The sequence below is a fragment of the Oncorhynchus tshawytscha genome, linkage group LG04 (genome assembly GCF_018296145.1).
Source record: "Oncorhynchus tshawytscha isolate Ot180627B linkage group LG04, Otsh_v2.0, whole genome shotgun sequence".
Lineage (NCBI taxonomy): Eukaryota > Metazoa > Chordata > Actinopteri > Salmoniformes > Salmonidae > Oncorhynchus > Oncorhynchus tshawytscha.
The window spans coordinates 39,375,946-39,398,606 of record NC_056432.1 but is presented as its reverse complement, the minus strand read 5'-3'; the positions used below and the strand labels follow the sequence as shown (position 1 = coordinate 39,398,606).

The 22,661-nt window shown below is 43.7% G+C and overlaps 2 protein-coding genes across 2 annotated transcripts; one reads left to right on the top strand and one right to left on the bottom strand.

The window, feature by feature from the left end:
• Positions 1-1,844: 1,844 nt before the first annotated feature.
• LOC112248699 (39S ribosomal protein L41, mitochondrial-like) lies at positions 1,845-3,697 on the bottom strand. The gene is made up of 2 exons (XM_024417947.2): positions 3,591-3,697; positions 1,845-2,484 (listed from the first exon to the last, which is right to left on the bottom strand). Exon 2 carries the CDS (start codon positions 2,444-2,446, stop codon positions 2,039-2,041), a length of 408 nt encoding a protein of 135 aa, XP_024273715.1. The 5' UTR covers positions 2,447-2,484; positions 3,591-3,697; the 3' UTR covers positions 1,845-2,038.
• On the top strand, positions 3,694-21,433 carry LOC112248698 (patatin-like phospholipase domain-containing protein 7). The gene is made up of 35 exons (XM_042320716.1): positions 3,694-3,791; positions 4,815-4,867; positions 5,035-5,121; positions 5,398-5,494; positions 5,765-5,838; positions 6,370-6,467; positions 6,602-6,742; positions 7,064-7,223; positions 7,461-7,541; positions 7,788-7,916; positions 9,110-9,190; positions 9,303-9,429; positions 9,831-9,923; positions 10,157-10,260; positions 10,924-11,082; positions 11,351-11,428; positions 11,753-11,958; positions 12,136-12,267; positions 12,626-12,749; positions 12,980-13,169; positions 13,922-14,071; positions 14,219-14,282; positions 14,416-14,584; positions 15,104-15,286; positions 15,780-15,898; positions 16,487-16,643; positions 16,863-16,979; positions 17,240-17,309; positions 17,541-17,657; positions 17,874-18,022; positions 18,299-18,451; positions 18,668-18,784; positions 19,093-19,177; positions 19,265-19,389; positions 20,801-21,433. Exons 2-35 carry the CDS (start codon positions 4,817-4,819, stop codon positions 20,843-20,845), a joined length of 4,032 nt encoding a protein of 1,343 aa, XP_042176650.1. The 5' UTR covers positions 3,694-3,791; positions 4,815-4,816; the 3' UTR covers positions 20,846-21,433.
• The last annotated feature ends 1,228 nt before the right edge of the window (positions 21,434-22,661 follow it).

The window sequence follows — 22,661 nt, the reverse complement described above, 5'->3', positions numbered from 1 at the left end:
CAAGCTTGTAGCGCCATACCCAAGAAGACCCAAAGCTGTAATCGCTGCCAAAGGTGCTTCAACAAAGTACTAAGTAAAGCAGGCCTGAGCTAATAATATCTTGCAGTTGAGGGAAATTCACATATTTTCCTTTCAATTGCAAAAACTCAGCAATCTCTGACTTCAGGTCCCCCACTCTTTTAAGCACCTTCCCCAAACTCAGCCACCTCACGTTTGTGTGGTAGGGGAGATCTGCATGAACCGACTCAGTCTCTTCCAACAGTGAGACAAACTGCCTGTGATTTAAAGATTTTGCTAATGAAGTTTACAACTTTATTGACTGTATCCACAACATGGCTAATTTTCAGCACACATTAACGGATCACTTCCTGATGAATAATGCAACGCAGGAAAAAAATATTCTGATCTGGGTTCAGCTCAGCTACTTGATCTTGTATCTTTTTCAAAAGGCCAATGGTTTTTTTCCTGTCAAGTTTGGGCACCTATCAGTGGTCACACTGCATAACTTTTCAAAACTCAGTCCCAGCTTTGCCACACACTTATTAACCTCCAATAAATATTTCCCTGTTGTTGTGCTCTTCATTGACTGCACTGAAGCAAGCTCCTCTGTAACTTCAACGTCTGGGGGTTATGCCTCGTAAGAATATCGACTACGCCGATGTGCATCACTGCTCTCATCCAGTGCCAAGGAGAAATATGTGAAATCCTTTACCATGTCTTTCAACGGTTGTTCCATATTCTCTGCGATGTCCTCAACACGCCGTGTCACCTCAACATGCTCTTTCATGTCGGGGCAAAGTATTGCTGCAGTCAATTAAACATTGTTTAATGAATTCGCCCTCAGCGAATGGCTTGCTATGTTTAGCAATTTTGTGGGACAGTACATAGCTAGCTCTCGCGATTCCGTTGTTTGCTGAATGCAGTTTTGTGAAAAGTCCTTGCTGCTTTTGTAACTGAGAAAGCAACTCTTTCGATGCACTTGCGCTCTGCTCAGAAGATATACTCCTATATTTCTCTGCATGCTTCGTCTGGAAGTGTCGGGACAAGTTGTAGTCTTTCAAGACCGATGCTCTCTTTGCATAGTAAGCACACACCTTTCCCTGATTCCTCAAAAAATACATATTTCAATGTCCACTCTTGCTGGAACACCCTACGGTCATTGTCTACTTTCCTTTTCTTGCGCAATTTTTTGCGCAATTTGTAGCTAGCTATTTCTAACTGACGTGTCAGACCGTGAAGTTACCTTCCGTCCTTGTGCAGTTATTTTTACATGCCTTCAAAATAAATGTCCCACAAGCGGTGGGAGTTAAATCATTACACAAAGGCAAGTATTCATTGGCCTTTTAATTTGAATAACAAATACGTTTTTCAAAATCTGAGCATGATTCCGGGGGCCAGCCTTTGTCCAAGCCTGAAGTAAAGGGTCTGAATACTTATGTAAACGATTTTTCTGTTTTAAATGTTTTTATGAATTTGTAAAATTATCAAAACTGTTTTTGCTTTGCCATGATGGGGTATTGTGTTTAGATTGATGAGGAAAAAAACTATTTCATCCATTTTACAATCAGGCTGTAACTTGTAACTTTCCGAATGCACTGTATATCATTTTTGAACAAGACATTTACTGTATTTGGATCACCAGGCTTCTCTTGTTCTGTTAACATTGTGAAAGCCTATTTGGCAAACATCTAAGCTTAGTTGGATATCATCATATATAGCTGTACTATGATCAATTGACCATAATGATTTTACTTAGTGCAAAACCCATCCTAATAACATGTATCCAACATGTGTATTGATGGTTTAAAAAATAAATATCTAATAAATAAAGTAGTAAAACGTCATATAATATATTTGTTTTTAATTAGAATACCACATACTAGTACTTTCAGCAAGCACATTCACGGTCCAGTAACATATGATCAGCTCAGCGGTCTCAAATGGTTAGCAACTACTTGACCTCCCAACACAAACAAAATTAGTTAACAATCCTTGATACTAAGTCAGAGTTCCAGATAGATCAGATTGGGTGGCCTTTTTATTGTATAAAGTTCTTTGGGTATAGTTTGAATAACTTTCCCTCCTGCGTGGGCTCAAATCCGTATTTCTCCAGCTGTTCCTTATCAAATGAGCCTTCCTCAAAGTCTTTCTGGATCTGCGGGGCCACAGCCTCGGAGAACAGACCCTCAGGGGTGACAGCGGGCTCCGTTCCAACCGGGGTGCGGTACGACACGTAGGGCTTGAGTCTGAATCCCTCCAAGTCAGGCACCACAAACTGGGGGATCATTGCCTGTATTGGAACAAATTTTCTGCTGGAGGTTAGTACTCCTGTTGGCTGTGCCCCTCTGCCTTTGTAGTGAGTCCTTGAGCCACGTTTGCTGGTGAATTCAGCCATACGATCAGCTCCTCTCACAATGCCCCGGCGAAGAGCATTCAATACACCCATCGCATCGAAGAGTTTTGGACTCAAACTGTTGGGCAAATCTGTATGGAGTCAATGAAATGGGTGAGATTACAATGGGTACTTTGGTAGCTAACAACAGTAAACATAGCTAACTCACTATTTCCTCACTGCTAGGAACCTACCTCTCGTTTCTTTCACATTAGTTTCAATCAAGTAAAATGAGACTGGGATAAAGAAACAGATTAAAATAAGCATTTGAACTATTGACCATTTGAAACCCCCATGTGAAAATGTGAGTCGAACTGTTGCAAGATATAACACATTTTTATTTACAATGATGGTTACCAAAAGGCAAAAACGCCTCCTGCTGGGATGGGATGAAAATATTTTTTATAAAAAATATTGGACAACACACACCACAACACTACATAAACTAGTATAGTGTAGATAATCATTGTACCAGTTAAACCGCTGTGAAATATAGTTTCCATAACCAAAAACATTGTTGTTTTAGCTGTTTGAAGCTGGTGTACAAAGGTAAAAGAGCAAAAACAAAACTTAACGGTAGCATAGAAATACTGAACATAGAACAGCTTTACCGCTTCTTAGACTTGCTTTCAAGTAGAATGATTTATCTAAAACTAAAATGTCTATGCAGATTTGACCAGGTCGACCGAAAAGTTACATATTGCCACTAATTGAAATAGTGTAGAATTACATTAATTCCTATGGAGGGTGCATTGGAGTCAACATGGGCTTCTTCTGGAGAGTGCCAATACGGTAGTTTCAAAGCCTATCACTGGCCAATATATAGCATTAAAAAAACCAGGGTTTATGCACAATATTATTGTAAACATGACAAATATTAAACACGTTCCATATTGTAATTGTTGCTACCTGAAGACATATTCATTGCAAAAAACGTATTGAGCATTGTTGTCTACGCATAGCTTTGTTGGTAGCTGTTGTTAGCTAGATAAGGTTATTTAACTTGATTTTGGACCAATGTGTTTTGCTAGCGCTACAGTAGTTCGCTAGCTAGCAAAACACATGGGTCAACGACACTTTGACTCTCCGTTTCTAAATAGCTGTACGGTCATTGTGGAAGTAGAAAGCAAGATAAGCACTACATGGCGATAAATATAACTTTAGCGATAATATGTGTCAAATCTATAGCTACACTCACCTTGAACAGCGCCAACAGCAAGATAGACACATTCGAAGAGCCCGACGTCAGAATAAAACGTTTTGCGATTGGTTTCATTCAGTCAGTGGTAGCCAATTGTAATTCCAGATACTGGCAGCGAGTCATCGGGGATAGAAAGACATGCATGTGTACATAAAACTTTGACAGTGGAGATAGTGGAACGTTAGGTAATACGAGCCAGTAAGTATATTATTGTAGCTAATATTTTCATTTAACCCTGTAGTGCAGTGTAAATCATTTATGTTTATTTGACTGCATGGCTGCAGCCGGGGGTGTCAATGGGCATTGGGCAAGTCAGAATAACGGGACTTTGTCTGTTTGCCTGTCAGCCCATTTAGCTCTATGTGACAGTGATACAAATCTGGCCATATAACCGTCGACTGCCTGAACCTATGAGCACCAATTTAATAACTGTGATTAAACGTAACTAATTGGAAATGTGTTCGTATTCTTCCATATTTATGTCGTAGATACATTATAGCTATTTAAGGCAAGGGCGACGTTAGTAGAATGTCATACCTGTGCGAATTGGCTGTGTCTCTCCGTGATGGGTTTGTTTATCAATATAAGGGCACAGTTAGAGGAAAATACCATACATCCAGATCTTGAAATCAAGCCGGCCATGCACCTGCTCAGTATTTAATGATCTAGGCTAGATCAGGCAAATTTGATATACTCAGGATACTAGGCCCTATTTGATTCCTGTCATGAACAATCTGTTTACTGGGGTGTGTATGAACTTATATCTGTGCGAGATGTCTCTAACGCACACATACAGGTTCAGGGTGTGTAGTGTAGTAGCCTAGACTTTCTACTTGCTTGTGGGTGAGTCTATTCAAGTATGCGTGTGCAGTGGCCAGTGGGTGTCTCTGGTTACAGAGTGCAGACCAGGTGCAGACAGACACACTGGCAGTACACTCTGTGACTACAGTCTGTGAGTGATCCAGTGTTCTCATTTGTAATATTAATTTCTTCTCATTTGTGTCTGTTTTGTAGGGGATGTTTTGGCATATTGGTTTTAGGGTTTCAAGAATTCACATAGTGCTCCGTTTGATTAGGCCTATCAGTGTGTGGAATGATTAGGACATTGCCCTCTGGTTCCATTTCTCAAACAGTGTGAAGAATACTTTATTTAATTTTTTACAGTCTCTTCCACTGGAAGATTGGAAAATGCATGTATACTGTTTGCCTTTTTTTGGCTAGGAATGGATGACAAGGTGGATGACAAAGATGAGGACAGCTGCAGTATATACCCGGTAATAAAACCAATTCTAAATCTCCCACCAATTCAATAGGTCTACTACCCTGTCTATTACACAGTGTCTGATTCCATTTCTCCATCTAGGCTTAACCTTCTTGATGCCTGGTCATGAATAGTGTGAATCTGAATCTGTTGAATGTTGGTTTCCTGCTTGTTTTGTAGAGCCTGGTGCCACTTGGCAGTGAAATTAAGGCCAGGATGCAACATTGGATGGAGGACAGAACAGAGACTGCTATGCCATTGCCATTGGTAGGTAGCTACCCAGCACTCTCCTCTCCAGCACTGACTCTGTGAACAGTGCTGTTGTGACTGTTCTTAGATCACCATGCCAGCAGCCCACTGAGGCTGCATCCAAAATGGCACTCTATTCCCTATAAAGTGTAGGTATACTAAGGCTCTGGTGAAAGCAGTAAATTATATAGGGAATAGGGTGCCATTTGGGATGAACTCCTAGCCAATATATTAGATGTCATTGTGGCTGTGGTTTGGTCCACGTCTAATAATCATCTTCTTTTGCCCTCCCAGTGGACTAGTGTGCTGGTCGTAGCTGTACTGACTGTGTTGGCAGTGTCTCTCATCGGCATGGTTGTGTTTTTATTCTACAGAAGATACAAACATTACAGTCAGTACTTCCTGCCTCCATTCTCTCATAAATGAAGAACTATTTGATTTATTTGTTTGTATTTATTTAGAATCAGTTGGTGTACCGACCTACCTTTATCTATAAAAGACTAATAATAATAATATATACAGGCAAATATTTCAAACCAATAAAATAGTGAACATTGTTCAAGTTCGTCAAGTTGTAATAAAACAAAGAAAGTAATTTAGCTTTAATAGCCATATAGGCATATGTGTCATGACAGTATGTGCTGTATGTTGTTTTTTTCAGAGGAGCAGCAGCCTCACTATCGCTTCAGGAAAAGAGACAAAGTTATGTTTTATGGCAGAAAGATCATGAGAAAGGTCAGTCCCACACCATCAGGCAATCCCTTGCACATTTTGTCTAGCGTGTCTCCCATAATTGTTTTGTGTCATTTTCAATATAAATAGCACATAGAGATACAGTAAATTACCTGTATGTTAGGCTCTACTGTAGCCTCGTCAAGCAGACCGACCACTGGTTAAGCAGACCGACCACTGTTCAAGCAGACAGACCACTGGTTAAGCAGACCGACCACTGTTCAAGCAGACCGACCACTGGTTAAGCAGACTGACCACTGTTCAAGCAGACCGACCAGGTTTCACTGACCACTGGTTAAGCAGACTGACCAGGTTTCACTGACCACTGGTTAAGCAGACTGACCTGGTTTCACTGACCACTGGTTAAGCAGACTGACCTGGTTTCACTGACCACTGGTTAAGCAGACTGACCAGGTTTAATTTCACTTTACTCGTTAGAATGTGAGCTATCACGAGATCAGGCTGGTTTCACAAGGCTAGCTATACTGAATTGATTTAAATTAAAACATCTCTCCCTGTTTTTTACCGTACCAGGTGCAGACCTTGTCCTCTACCTCAACCCCTACCTCTACCTCCGAGTCACAGAAGCAGCGAATCAGGAAGAGAACTAAAGTCCTGTCTATAGCGCGAAAGTGAGTCATGACTACACTGTATTCCGATGATACCTGTAGTGATAACCTCTCTTTTTCTGATGGTGAACAGTTTGTATGAGTTTTGTATGTTTTAAGGATACATTTAAACACCACCCTAACACTTTGTGTCCCAGAATACTGCGCATTAGGAGGGAGCCCCCCATCCTGGTGGCTAAGGAGCCCCCTCCCTCTTTGCTGGAGGCTGACCTCACAGAGTTTGATGTGCAGAACTCTCACCTGCCCTCTGAGGTGCTCTACATGCTTAAGAACGTCAGGTAAGGGAACCGTAAACACCCAGACTAGGGACACTCAAATATGGACCTCCAGTCTAGTTCCACTGATGATTTTTAATTCTTACCCTTTAGTCAGGGACTGATTTAGACCCAGGATACCTGGTGAGTGCAATTAACTACCAGGTAAAAAACTAAAACCAGAAGTGGACCCGAGGTTCAGATTTGAGTGTCCCTCACCTAGACTGAGTAAATGATGGGTTGTCATGTTGTAAGGCGCTGCATTACCAACAGTTGTTTTAGCAAGCCCTATAAATGATAACCCCTGTGTAATCCATCCCACTATTGTCTGTGTGCTGTGTCCAGGGTCCTGGGCCACTTTGAGAAGCCTCTGTTCCTGGAGCTGTGCCGTCACATGGTGTTTGTGCAGCTCCACGAGATGGAGACACTCTTTCGTCCCGGGGACATCGACGACAGCATCTACGTGGTGCAAGACGGCCGTCTGGAGCTCTGCATACGTGAGAGTGTAAGATCCCTACATGCTATATCTATCTGTTGCTGAAGCAACCTCATCATGAATAGGAAAATGAAGAAGGCCCGCACTCAGATAAAAAGGAAATTGTTTTCCATCTTTGACAAAAGTTTTGCCCAAAAGATCATGAGGGGACGTGGTCTCACCTGTTACGCTGCATTTACAACTACTTGTATTATGTACTTGAAGTTTGATAGTCAAATGCAAGTAACATGTATTTTGTTGTTATAGGATGGGACAGATGTGGTGGTAAAGGAGGTGTTTCCAGGAGACAGTGTCCACAGTCTGCTCAGTATCCTGGATGTCATCACTGTACGTTACGCTTTCCACTCTCATTTACCCTCTGATTCAGCTAGTGCATGTTTATTTATCCACTGCACTCTGATAAGTACCTAAGACACAGGAGGCTGGTGAGGGGCGGACGATTCGTAGTAATGGCTGGAATGGAAAACCATGTGTTTGAGACCATTCCATTCCAGCCATTACAATGAGCCTGTACTCCGATTTAAAGTGAGACCAGCCACCACTTCTCGTCCTCTACCCCCCTATGCATCCTAGGGTCACTCAGCCCCCTACAAGACTGTATCTGCCAGAGCTGCAACCCCTTCTACCATACTGCGTCTTCCAGCTGCTGCCTTCCACTCTGTGTTTGAGAAATACCCAGAGACCCTGGTCCGTGTTATCCAGGTACTGTTACTATCAGTGACAGACTGACCTAGGATACATCCCAAATGGCGCACTATTCCCTGTACAGTGCCTATAGAAAGTCTAGACCCCCTTGAACTTCTTTTCTTCACATTTTGCTGCCTTAAAATCTTATCTAAAAATGTATTAAATTAGATTTTTTTCTTACAGATCTACACAACTTACTCCACATTTTCAAAGTGTTTTCAAATTAATAAAAAAAATAAAAAAACTGAAATAGCGTAATTGGATAAATCTCCGCCCCCCTGAGTTAATACTTGGTGGGAAAACCTTAAGCAGCCATTACAGCTGTGAATCATTTGGAATACGATTTGACCAACTTTGCACAACTCTTAGGGCATCATATATCCATTGTTTTTGTTGAAATTGCTGAAGCTCATAATATTTGGTTGGGAATCACTGATGGACAGTAATATTCAAACCTTGTCTCTGATTTCTTCTTTAAGCAGATTTAATTCAGGACTGAGACTAAATCACTCAACACCCCTTGGAAAGCAATTCTGGTGTGTATTTTTTGCATTCAAATTTGTGTTATTGTCTCACTGAAAAAAACAAAGTTAGGTTTTCAGAAGACTGAGGCAGGTTTTCTCCTTTCATATTTATTTTCATCCTGATAAACTCCCCAGTCCCTCCCCATGACATGCATACCCATAACATGTTGCCGCCACCACCACAATATTGGATTTGACCCAACCCTGTAGTTTTAAATTTAAGCCAAAAAGTTAATTTATTTGCCATGTTGTCTTGTAGTAGGTTGTGTAGATCTGTAGGAAAGAAATCTGTTTTAATCCCTTTTCAGATTGAATTTTAAGGCAGCAAAATGTGCAAAAAGTTCAAGGGGGTGTAGACTTTCTATAAGCACTGTAAAGTGCACAACTTTTGACCAGGGCCCATATAGTTCTGGTCAAAAGTAATGGACTAAAAAGGGAATAGAGTGCCATTTGGGATGTGGTCTGTACCCAGGGGAATCAGCCATTATATAATATCACTCAAATACTGGAGATCACACCTCCTGCCTGGTTTGTAGGCAACTATGACATTATTCTGTAGCTACACAGCTGAACTCAAAAAACTAAATCACTGAGAATTTTGTATTTTCAGACATTTTCAGGGTTCTGCTCTCTTTACTAAAACAGTGGAGTCATTTGTTGCTTTTTTGTTATTGTCCTTTCTAGATCATCATGGTACGCCTGCAGAGAGTCACCTTCCTAGCCCTTCACAACTACCTAGGCCTTACCACCGAGCTCTTCAATGCAGTATGACACACATACACACACACACACACACACACACGACTGGGTATTTAATCTTTGAAGGGGATGTATACTCCTGATGGTTCTGTGTGTGTGTTCCATGTGTGTCTTTCAGGAGAGACAGGCAATCCCCCTTGTGGCAGTGCACAGTGTGATAGGTGAAGCCAACCCGAACAGGGGTCGAGACAGACATCAATCTCGATCTGATGAGTCTGGCCATGAGAAGGGGCCCAGCGACACAGGTCAGTTATTATGGGATGGTCATCTCACTGGTAAATGCCAGCATAGAAACCAATGTTAATTCTAGCTTTGGTTTTGCATACGGTTCCAAACATTCCGGTAACTTTCCCCCCCCAAAAAAACAAATCCCATTTGGAAGATTCCTGGAATCAGGAGGGAATTAACAGGATGTCTGGGAATCCTCCAAGTGGGGTTTCTGGAAAACCTGGCAATTTGTGGAAAGTTACTGGAAATGTGCAACCCTAGTCTGCATTATGTCTGGATTACATTTGGATTACCATATCATGAAAATATGAATCCAGATGGATAAGTGTGGAGGTTGTTATGTTATGTCACTATGAAGAATGGTGGCTTGCTGGAAAGCAGGACATACTCATGGCATAGCTGTATGGTGTTGTTTCAGAAATTGGAGAGAGGAAGTCCTGTCTTTCAAATAACAGCCCAACCACTAAAGGAAAAAGTTCTCGCTCCCAGTCCACTCCTCTGGCAGTGTCAAGTAAGCATACATTACCACACACACACACACACACACACACACACACACACACACACTGGTCAGACCACATAGTAGTGACCTGTACTGTAAATCTTAAGATATTGTTGAGGAATTGCACTTACAAACAAACAAAGTTTTTGCGTAAGTAGTGTTTTGTGAATCCGGCCCTGTACTGTACAAGCCCTGGTCCGTGTGTCTGAATGCTTTTTGTCTCTCTCCTCACACTCTTTGAGGTGCCACATCGGCTGACCTCAACATGGCATATCAGCGAGCCAGAATAACAGAAGAAGCAGCTAAAGCAGACACACCACCACCAAGTCCCCAGGTCCCACACAAGGTCTGTGATGCACTGCAGATTTACTAGACACATGTCAGTGTAACAACGTCCATAAGATACATAGTCAGAGACATTCCTAGTTATGTCTCTGACTCTCTCTCTGACTCTTCCTCTCTCAATTCAGTACAATTCAAAGGGCTTTATTGGTATGGGAAAATATGTTTACATTGCCGAAGCAAGTGAAATTGACAATTAAACAAAAGGGAAATGAACCAGGGAAATTCATTAATCAGAAATGAACAGTAAACATTAAACTCACGAAAGTAAAAAAATAATATAGACATTTCAAACGTTATATTATTGGCTATGTAACAGTGTTGTAACAATAAATAAGGAGATACGTACAGTTAATTTATTTATAGGTCACAAATCTTGCTGCTGTGGTGGCACACTGTGGAATTTCACATAATAGATATGGGAGTTTATCGATACTGGATTTGTTTTCAAATTCTTTGTGGGTCCGTGTAATCTGAGGGAAATATGTGTGCCTAATCTGGTCATACATTTGACAGGAGGTTAGGAAGTGCAGCTCAGTTTCCACGTCATTTTGTGGGCAGTGGGCACATTGGCAGACTTGGCTCTCAAGAGAAGATAGGCTATGGCAGCCTCTCTCAATAGCAAGGCCATACTCACCCCCTCCCCTTTCTCCCTTTCATTCATCAGTCCATTCTGAAGAAGAGTGTGACCATGGTGCACACTCCCTCTGCTGTGTTTCACTACTCTGAGGCTGGAGGAGGTCAGTCAGGTCACATCCACCACAGCAAGGTCAACGCCATCTTCCAGGCTGCCAAGAAGGACCTGCAGCGCGTCATACAACTACAGGTACTGGATGGCTCTCTCTGGGTCTCCGTATAAACTAGAACACATCCAACGGGCTGGCCCCGGAGAGCCAATGTATGTGCAGGCTTTTGTTCCAGTCCAGAACTAACACCTGATTCAACTAATCACAGTCCAAATGGAAGACTATTTATTCTTCATCAAAGAGCTGGGCTGGAACAGAAGCTGCACACACACTGCAGGAGTTTGGACATTCCTGACATATTTTCTGACCCTCTTCTTACCTCTCTATCTCTCTCCTGCTTTCTGTCAGGACCCCAGTCTGCTGGAGGGCAGGGTGACTCTGCGTCAGGTCAAAGCTGGCTGTGTGTTGAACAGCCAGGGGGACCAGGTCAGTCAGTCTGTCTGCATGCTGCCTGGTAGTGGTAGACATAGCCTTTAGCCCTGAGGCTAGAGCTCACCTCAGTAAAACATCTGCTTCTTCTCTGTCAGCAGCACGGCCAGAAACGGTCAACGTCATTTGTCATTTTGCGTCATTTTATAAGTGGTTCATTTATGTGTGTCAAAAGGCACTATTCCCTATAGGGTGGACTACTTCTGACCAGGGCTCTAGTCAAAAGTAGTGCACTATTTGGAGAATAGGGTGCCATTTGGGACTCGCCCATTGACATTATGTATAGCTGTATCTCCCTGTGCCGTCTGTTCCCTCTGGTAGGATGCAAGTGTGCAGTTTGTGATCTCGGGGGCGCTCCATGTGTACCAGCGGACGATCGACCGCGAGGAGGACACCCTGCTGTTTCTGACTCACCCAGGGGAGATGGTGGGTCATCTGGCCGTGCTGACTGGTGAACCCCTCATCTTCAGCGTCCGAGCACACAGGGACTGCACCTTCCTGTCTATCTCTAAAGCTGCCTTCTATGAGTATGCCATTTTCCTTGTGTATAGACACACACACGCACACACACTCGACGTCTGATGACAGTATTGTTACTGTAATTCTCATATCTGTCCCAGACCCTGTTGTCCCACACCCTGTTGGTGTGCATGTTTTTGTGCACAGTAGTTGCTGTCTGAATATGTGAATGTGGGTCTATGTAGGATCATGCGCGAAGAGCCAAGGGTGGTGCTGAATGTGGCTCACACCGTGGTGAAGAGGGTGTCAGGCTTCGTCAGGCAGATAGACTTTGCTCTGGACTGGATGGCTGTGGAGGCTGGCCGCACTGTCTACAGGTACCTGCTGAATAGCATAGAAGTACATATAGAACACTAGAATGGACATAGGCATCCTAGCAACATGACAAAAAAACATCCATCTTGGTCAGGGGATTATAGGATCTCTATGCTGAATGGTCTCATATCCTCTATCTCCCTCAAATTCAAACCTGGACCTCGAAACCAGTTCCAATGCGTTAAAAAATATATATATTCCCCTCTAAATAGGGACTGATTTAGACCTGGGACATCAGGTGGATGCAATGAATTATCAGGTAGAACAGAAAACCAGCAGGCTCTGGACCTCGTAGGGTCAGAGTTGAATAGTCTGGTCTATCTGTTTCTCTGTCTAACTGCTGCATCCAACCGTTCCTAGGCAGGGAGACAAGTCGGACAGCACCTTCATCGTCCTCAGTGGCCGCCTGCGCTCTGTCATCGCAAAGGATGATGGGAAGAAGGAGTTGGCCGGAGAGTATGGTCGCGGTGACCTCATAGGGGTGGTGAGTGCTCTATAATCCCATATTCTTTATGGTTGATGTATTTAACTCTAGCCTGGTCCCAGACCTGTTTGTGCTATCATGTCAATTCTTTGTCACCCATTGTCGTGGCTTGACAAAGAGTGACAATGAGTTGGGAAGAGCACAAACAAATCTGGGACCAGGCTAATTTAACTTCAAGAGATGGAACCCTTGATTAACTGTTATTCATAGAACTTGTGTGGTGTCCTCAGGTGGAGGCCCTGACCCACATGAACCGAGCCACTACAGTGCACGCCATCAGGGACTCTGAGCTAGCCAAGCTGCCTGAGGGGGCCCTCAGCTCCATCAAGAGGAGGTATCCGCAGGTAGTGACCAGACTCATCCATCTGCTGGGACAGAAGATCCTTGGAAATATGCAGCAGGTTCACGGACCCTTGGCAGGTTAGTGTACACTACCGTTCAAAAGATTGGGGTCACTTGGAAATGTCCTTGTTTTGGAAAGAAAATAATTTTTGTTGTTGTCCAGTTTGCACTGTTCTGTGAAGGGAGTAGTACACAGCGTTTTACAAGATCTTCAGTTTCTTGGCAATTTCTCGCATGGAATAGCCTTCATTTCTCAGAACAAGAATAGACTGACGAGTTTCAGAAGAAAGGTCTTTGTTTCTGGCCATTTTGAGCCTCTAATCGAACCCACAAACACTGATGCTCCAGATACTCAACTAGTCTAAAGAAGGCTTTATCGCTTCTTTAATCAGAACAACAGTTTTCAGCTGTGCTAACATAATTGAAAAAGGGTTTTCTAATAATCAATTAGCCTTTAAAAATTATAAACTTGGATTAGCTAACACAACGTGCCATTGGAACACAGGAGTGATGGTTGCTGATAATGGGCCTCTGTACACCTATGTAGATATTCCATTAAAAATCAGCCATTTCCAGCTACAATAGTCATTTACAACATCAACAATGTCTACACTGAATTTTGGATTAATTTTATGTTATTTTAATGGACAAAAAATGGACTTTTCTTGTTTCAAAAACAAGGACATTTCGAAGTGACCCAAATCTTTTGAACGGTGGTGTATATTTAAAATGTATGTGTCAGGGGTATAGTGTGTGTTTTCTTGTATTCTGTCTGTGTCAACCACCCATGGTGTTTCAGCGATGCCTCTGTCTTCCTGCCTCTGTTGTAGCCCGTGGTCTGACGCTACAACCCCCCAGCAGTAAGTGGGATTCAGGGAGCCCGGCCTCTAACCTGTCCACTGTGACCATCCTGCCTGTGTCAGAGGAGGTGCCTCTTACAGCCTTCACACTGGAGCTGCAGCATGCACTCAGTGCCATTGGTACATATCATTACTACTAGTCCTGCTTCACCACTCCCGGTGACACAAACAGATGTCGTTGGACTAAAAAGTGAACTACGACCACTAATTATATAGCTTGCTGGTCTACATTCAGCATGTACTATTTGATTTCTGTTGGACTTTTAGGTCCCACCTTACTCTTGACCAGTGACATCATCAAACAGCGACTGGGTGCTGCCGCACTGGACAGGTAGGAATGACGTAATCATTTCAGGCATACACGCTGTTGTCTGCGTTAGCATATTTGTGTCAAGATCAGCTGGTTGTCATAGTTGAAGGAAACATTTTAAAGGATACACACATCTTAACCCTCTCCTCTGTAGTGTGCATGAGTACCGCCTGTCCAGCTGGCTGGGGCAGCAGGAGGACATCCACCGCATCGTTCTCTACCAATCAGACGATACCTTGACCCCCTGGACACAGCGCTGCATCCGCCAGGCCGACTGCATCATCATAGTGGGACTGGGAGAGGCCGAGCCGACCGTGGGCGAGGTATAACACACCAACACCTCCGCCTTTTTTCTTGAACCTTTATTTAATCCGGGAAGTCCCATTGAGGTCAGAATACCTCTTTTACACGGGAGACCTGGCCAACAGGGGCAGCTCAATAAGGAACAACATATAGCTGTAGAACCCTATCTGCCTAATGGGTTTTAGGAAAGTCGAGGGCTTACTTTGTTTTATGCAGTCTCTATGAAGTGGGATAACTGGCCTACTGAGTGTATGTGGGGATTAAGCTTCTTAATTAGCTTCGCTAGGATGAACCCCTATTAGTAAGACAGTTTATTAGGGGTTAAATGATTGAAGCTTAATGAGGAAGAAGAGAAACAAGGCTTGTCTCTTTCAGACTCTGCTGTCTGATTGACATGAAGGACAAATCTCAAATGACACCCAATCCCTCTTCTACAGTGCATTACTTATAGTGTGCCATTTGGGACTCACACTTAATTTAGGCCTCCTCCACTGTGGGTGTGACGCTGTTGTCCCTGTGCTGTGGCCTCTGTCCCCTAGTTGGAGCGGATGCTGGAGGGCAGTGCAGTGCGGGCCCAGAAGCAGCTGATCCTGCTGCACAGGGAGGACGGTCCCCCGCCTCAGGGCACTGTGGAGTGGCTCAACATGAGGAGCTGGATCTCCAGACACCTGCACCTCTCCTGTCCACACAGGGTCTTCTCCAAGAGGAGTCTGCCTAAACTGGTACCCTATATACACACACATACACAGGCATGCACACACGCGCAGGCAGGAACAGAGACAGGAAGGCACACATACATACACCCCCGTCCTGCCCAAATGTGGTATTTTCCAGTAGTAGCCTGTCCATGCTAGTACACACACACCTCAGCCAGAATAGTCATAGCTCCTCTCACTGACTAGACAGTATTCAACCTACTTTTTCAATCTTGGCTTTTGACCTGCAGCTTGGTTCACTCTGCCTCACAGCTCATATGATGCACGTCTCAGAAGGAAGCTTTTAGATAACATTACTGAGCTTTCCGAAAACAATCTTGACCTAGGCTGCTTCCCAAATGGCACCCTATTTCTTATATAATGTATAGCTCTCTGGTCAAAAGTAGTGCACTAGGGAATAGGGTGCCAATTGAGATGAATCACACATTTGCTGACTCTTCCCCTCTACCTCTGCTCCTGTGGTCCTGTGCTCCTGTGGTCCTGCTGTGGTTGTCCTCAGAGAGAGATGTACCAGCGTGTGTTCCAGAAGCCTCCAGACCGCCACTCTGACTTCAGCCGTCTGGCCAGAGTCCTGACAGGCAACACCATCGCCCTGGTGCTGGGGGGAGGGGGTGCAAGGTGCTGCTAATCTCTTTCCAGACCTCACACTCCAATGTAACATGCTGCACTATCAGTAGTACCTTTTTAGCGGATTAGATCTGGCATCTGCAGTTGTCACATTACGATTTTTACGCCGCAGATTTTTACAACTGCAATTATTCAAAAATTATTCAATTATTTTAGGATTATAGTCCCTGGTTATGGTTTTCCTGTTTTTTGCCCAACTTTAAATCATTTTCATATTTCTAGTATAGAGAGTGTGTGGCTGTTTTGTGTCCTTGTTCTCTCTGGATGCCTCTTTCCTCTGTCTACCTTGCTATGAGGCCTCTGTCTACCTTGCTATGAGGCCTCTGTCTTTCGATAATGGCTTTTCTGTCTTTCTTTTCTGCTTTCTGTTCTTGTTCCCTTTTGCTCTGGCATGTCCAGGAGCTGGGTCACGGTGGGTATATTCTCTAGTCCCGTCAACACTGCTCCCTCTGACTGTCCACTAAAACACTTCCTTAGGCTAAACGTCCCCCCTCTTATACTCACACACCGACTGTGCTTTATTGTCCAATTTCATGTTTTGGACTCTGTGTAACCTACCTGTGGTCCGTGTCCCTCCAGGGGTTGCTGTCAGGTTGGCATCCTGCGGGCGCTCAATGAGGCGGGTATCCCTGTGGACATGGTGGGCGGCACCTCCATCGGCTCCCTGATGGGGGCGCTGTACGCTGAGGAGAAGAGCAACAGCCGTATGAGGGTCCGCGCTCGCGAGTGGGCCATGGTGAGAAGATACAAGACGGCCGAAGCTGGGCTCACTGCATAAGAGGATGTTGTCCTAATCCCAAATGGTACCCTATTCCCCATGTAGTGCACTACTTTTGACCAGGGCACTAGTCAGAAGTAACGCACTAAATAGGGAATAGGGTTTAAGACGTAGCCGTTGTCTTTGGCTCCAGAGAAGTTGATCGTAAGGTATCTCTCCACCTCTCTCCAACACCAGGACATGAGGTCCATCTTCAAGAAGGTGTTCGACCTGACGTACCCGGTGACCTCCATGTTCTCTGGGGCCTCCTTCAATAACAGCGTCAGCGCTGTATTTAAGGGCAAACAGATCGAGGTGAGAGGACAGGGGGTTGTAGTCCACACTCCACTTGACAGGATCCCATTGCGAATAGTGATGGTTTTAATTAGGCCTCAGTGATCAGTTTAAAAATCCGGATTATTTATTCATCCCTAGATTTGACCCATACTTATGACTGCTGGCTTATGACATCCATTCAACATGATCTCGACAATACCGGGTCAGCTCATAGTTTATTTTCATCAGCTAAACATTTCTTCTCCTCTCTCTCTTTCCCCCGCGTGCTACTCTCCTAGGACCTGTGGATCCCCTACTTCAACATCACCACAGATATCACTGCTTCATCCATGAGGGTTCACACTGACGGTCTGTCTGGCTTTATTCTCAATGTCGAAAATGGCACCCTATTCCCTATATATATAGTGTACTACTTTTGACCAGGGTTCCGTAGGGCTCAGGTTTAAAACTACTGTACTATATAGGGAAAAGGAAGCCATTTGATACGGGTCAAAAGTAGTGCACTATGTAGTGCACTATGCCATTTGGGACCTTTGACTCTGTTGAGGTATTGAACCTCAGCATGCCCTCCTCTTGTAGGTTCCCTATGGAGGTATGTGCGTGCCAGCATGTCACTGTCTGGGTACCTGCCACCCCTCTGTGACCCCAAAGACGGACACTTACTCATGGACGGTGGCTACATAAATAACCTACCTGGTCAGTATGTATATGCCATGTCTCAAACAACTATAAAACATGATGTTAAAAGTCAGCATACATGAATAGTTATACTGTACAAGTTAGAGACATTACCTTGCATGTGATGTACACAGTAGATGCCATGGCTATTGGTCAGTGTTTGTCACTATCTCTCTCTCTCACCTTCACGTTATATATAATATATATATATATATATATATGTATCTTATATAGCTGATGTAGCTCGCTCCATGGGAGCCAAAGTAGTAATAGCCATCGATGTGGGCAGCCAGGACGAGACTAACCTCACCAACTACGGTGACTCACTGTCTGGCTGGTGGCTGCTATGGAAACGCTTCAACCCCCTGGCAAAGAAAGTCCAGGTGAGTCAGGAGGATGTAAAAAAAATCATGCTCACAACCTAGAATACCTTGTGGTCATTTAGTTCACAATGATTCATATCTGCTGATCACAACGGATCTATCTAGCCTGTTTTAGAGTGCTCCAACTCCTGTTGACCATATTAGTCCTTTTTGGATGCTTTTCCTGGGTAAGCCCTATTGTTGTTGAGGAAAACCTGCTACTCTCCTTTGTTTGCTGAGGCACGGAGGCCTACCTGAACTCAGGTCTATTTCTGTATTCTTCTACTCCTCTATAAGGTCCTGAACATGGCTGAGATCCAGACCAGGCTTGCGTATGTGTGCTGCGTTCGTCAGCTGGAGTTAGTTAAAGACAGCGAGTACTGCGAGTACATCCGGCCGCCCATTGATCACTACGGCACCTTAGAGTTTGGCAAGTTCGATGAGATCGCCGTGAGTAGCCCTCTTTTTCTCACTGGGTGCGTCCCAAATGATACCCTATATGGTGCACTGCTTTTGACCACAGCCCGCAAAGTAGTGCACTATATAGAGAAAAGGGTGCCATTGGGGACCCAGACACTGTCTCCATGGCTCTCCATCTGTCTCGTCTCATCATAATCTCACCTAATCCCCCCCTTCTCCCTCTGTCTCTCGCTCTCTCTGTCTCAGGAAGTGGGCTACCAGCACTGTAAGACAGTGTTTGACATGTGGAGCCGTAGTGGGGTTGTGGACAAGATGATGAAAGACAGACATCAAGAGGAATTTCATAACACGAAGAGCGGCAATGTGAGTTAGCTAGTTACACAGACCGGTTCTCAACTGCAGCACACCTTGTTTCTATTTCAGATGTTGCATCAGCTATTCCAATCCCACTTCAGACTTGGTTGCACATCTCATTGGTTCAGGATTTTTTTTAACATGTTTTTTTTGTGTGTCGTTTTTGACTGATTGCTTCCAATACTAGCAGTTATGAAATGGACTGTGGCAATTTCCTAATTTACCAGTTGCCAATAAATGTTCCTTTAGACTTTTGACTGGCGTTTGTGTGTGTGTGTGTGTGTGTGTGTGTGTGTGTGTGTGTGTGTGTTTTTCAGGTGGTCACGTGTCCCAATGCCTCCTTCACTGACCTGGCAGAGATTGTCTCTCGAATTGAGCCTGTCAAACCAGTCCTGGTGGAAGGTGAGAGGGACACCCACACACACTTCCTGTACCTATTTGGTTCCTGTGTTATTCTCTATACCTTCTCTGTCTTCCTTTCTCCCTCAGAGTTATCAGATGAATACCAAACAGACTATGATGAGGAGGCTATAGAGAGTGCTCTCTCTGACTTTGACATGTCTAATCCCAACAGTGGAGCGGAACACACAGAGGGGGAGGAGACTGCAGACACAGTATGTACAAGGTTGAAGTCCAAATGGCCCCCTATTCCCATTTGGGACGCACACTTATACCCACTGAAGCAGGATCCAGGATTACGTTTAGGAAAATTATGCTAACTAGTAAATAAACAATATACCAAGGAATCTTCCAGAGATGAAAAAAAGTCAAGAGATCAGTTTTACACAACCGATGTTGTGTTGTTTGATCTTCTACAGTAGACAGAGACCAGGCTGCTTTAACTACTCACCTCTTTTTCTCTCTTTCTACCTCTCTCTCTCTTTCTACCTCTCTCTCTTTCTACCTCTCTTTCTACCTCTCTCTCTTTCTACCTCTCTCTTTCTCTCTTTCTACCTCTCCCTCATTCTACCCCTCTCTCTCTCTCTCTCTCTCTCTACCTCTCTCTCTCTCTTTCTACCTCTCTCTCTTTCTACCTCTCTCTCTCTCTCTCTCTTTTCTACCTCTCTCTCTCTTTCTACCTCTCTCTCTTTTTCTACCTCTCCCTCGTTCTACCTCTCTCTCTCTTCTACCTCTCTCTCTCTCTTTCTACCTCTCTCTCTTTTTTTCTACCTCTCTCTCTTTCTACCCCTCTCTCTCTCTTTCTACCTCTTTCTCTTTCTACCTCTCTCTCTTTCTACTTCTCTCTCTTTCTACCTCTCTCTTTCTACCTCTCTTTCTACCTCTCTTTCTCTCTTTTTTCTACCTCCTCTCTCTCTCTTTCTACCTCTCTCTCTTTTCTACCTCTCTCTCTCTTTCTACCTCTCTCTCTCTTTCTACCTCTCTCTCTCTTTCTACCTCTCTCTCTCTTTTCTACCTCTCTCTCTCTCTTTCTACCTCTCTCTCTCTCTTTCTACCTCTCTCTTTCTACCTCTCTCTTTCTACCTCTCTCTCTTTCTACCCCTCTCTCTCTCTTTCTACCTCTTTCTCTTTCTACCTCTCTCTCTTTCTACTTCTCTCTCTTTCTACCTCTCTCTTTCTACCTCTCTTTCTCCTCTCTTTTTCTACCTCTCTTTCTACCTCTCTTTCTACCTCTCTTTTTCTACCTCCTCTCTCTCTTTCTACCTCCTCTCTCTCTCTTTCTACCTCCTCTCTCTCTCTCTTTCTACCTCTCTCTCTTTCTACCTCCTCTCTTTCTCTCTTTCTACCTCTCTCTCTCTTTCTACCTCTCTCTTTCTTTCTACCTCTCTCTCTTTCTACCTCTCTCTCTCTTTCTACCTCTCTCTCTTTCTTTCTACCTCTTTCTCTCTCTCTCTTTCTACCTCTACCTCTCTCTCTTTCTACCTCTACCTCTCTCTCTTTTCTACCTCTCTCTCTCTCTCTTCTACCTCTCTCTCTCTCTCTCTTTCTACCTCTCTCTCTCTCTTTCTACCTCTCTCTCTTCTCTCTCTCTACCTCTCTCTCTTTCTACCTCTCTCTCTCTCTCAGGATGAAGAGATTCAGATCAAGGTCCGATGTCACCAAACCGCATGACCACCAAACCGTCAGACTGTGCTGATGATGCATCCGTCCAGTTAGCAGGGGTCCTCAATGCCAGTCTAAACTTTTCAAAATGCACTATTTTAAAAAATTATTTTAGCAGATGCTCTACAGTATGTCCAAACATGAATGAAGGACAAATGTACACTTTGTCCTCTTTGACATCAAAAAGGATTTTCCCAATCAGGGAGCAGAGATTTATATTATATCACTAATATCGTATCATATACACATCTAGAGGGGAGGTGTGGAATGTACAATGTGAATTGTGAGTTCATGTAGGGGAGCCAAAATAAGCACAAGTCATACAGTTGAAGTCGGAAGTTTACATACACTTAGGTTGGAGTCAATAAAACTTGTTTTTCAACCACTCCACAAATTTCTTGTAAACAAACTATAGTTTTGGCAAGTCAGTTAGGGCATCTACTTTGTGCTTGAAACAATACATTTTTCTAACAATCGTGTACAGACTATTAGATTATTTCACTTATAATTCAAGTATCACAATTCCAGTGGGTCAGAAACTGGTGTAACTGAGTCAGGTTTGTAGGCCTCCTTGCTCGCACACGCTTTTTCAGTTCTGCCCACAAATGTTCTATGGGATTGAGGTCAGAGCTTTGTGATGGCCACTCCAATACCTTGACTTTGTTGTCCTTAAGCCATTTTGCCACAACTTTGGAAGTATACTTGGGGTCATTGTCCATTTGGAAAACCCATTTGCGACCAAGCTTTAACTTCCTGACTGATGTCTTGAGATGTTGCTTCAATATATCCACATAATTTTCCATTCTCATGATGCCATCTATATTGTGAAGTGCACCAGTCCCTCCTGCAGCAAAGCACCCCCACAACATGATGCTGCCACCCACGTGCTGCTTTACGGTTGGGATGGTGTTCTTCGGCTTGCAAGCCTCCCCCTTTTTCCTCTAAACATAACGATGGTCATTATGGCCAAACAGTTCTATTTTTGTTTCATCAGACCAGTGATCTTTGTCCCCATGTGCAGTTGCAAACTGTAGTCTGGCTTTTTTATTTTTGATGGTGGTTTTGGAGCAGTGGCTTCTTCCTTGCTGAGCGGCCTTTCAGGTTATGTCGATTTAGGACTCGTTTCACTGTGGATATAGATACTTTTGTACGTTCATCTCTAGGAGACAGAATGCGTCTCCTTCCTGAGCGGTATGATGGCTACGTGGTTCAATAGTACTTGTGTACTATTGTTTGTACAGATGAACGCGGTACCTTCAGGCGTTTGGAAATTGCTCCAAAGGATGAACCAGACTTGTAGAGGTCGACAATTCTTGGCTGATTTCTTTTTATGTCCTAACCACCTTGCCAAAACTATAGTTTGTTAACAAGAAATGTGTGTTGTGGTTGAAAAACAAGTTTTAATGACTCCAACCTAAGTGTATGCAAACTTCTGACTTCAACTGTATTATACCATAATAAACTGGGTCCCATCCTTACAAACTCACCTGCACATACACAGTGAGAGCCCTTCTCTAATGTGCTGCTGTTTGCACAGATCCAACATGCTGTTGATCAAAACCCTATTGTAGCGAATTCGGGGTAGCCTCTTGGTGTCGGGTTAAGGTCGCTACACTATTTATCATTTCTCAGCCGTTACGTTTAGGTTAGGTTGTATTATGATCAAGGTCATTGCATTTACATTTCATTCAGTATACTGTGGTTACATCGTGAAACGATATGAACTAAATCCAGATGATCATGGTCACGCAAGCATATCCGTGCATCTTTATACTCCCTTTTTTCAGTTGCCATATGTGTCTTTCACATTTCTGGTTTTTACAGA

Bases quoted from the DNA above. Each gene is read 5' to 3' on its own strand.
- LOC112248699 (XM_024417947.2), bottom strand. From the start codon at position 2,446: ATGGGTGTATTGAATGCTCTTCGCCGGGGCATTGTGAGAGGAGCTGAT.
- LOC112248698 (XM_042320716.1), top strand. From the start codon at position 4,817: ATGGATGACAAGGTGGATGACAAAGATGAGGACAGCTGCAGTATATAC. The intron at 7,917-9,109 runs GTACTGTTACTA...TGTCCTTTCTAG, and splicing joins CCCTGGTCCGTGTTATCCAG to ATCATCATGGTACGCCTGCA. The intron at 14,283-14,415 runs GTAGGAATGACG...TCTCCTCTGTAG, and splicing joins GGTGCTGCCGCACTGGACAG to TGTGCATGAGTACCGCCTGT.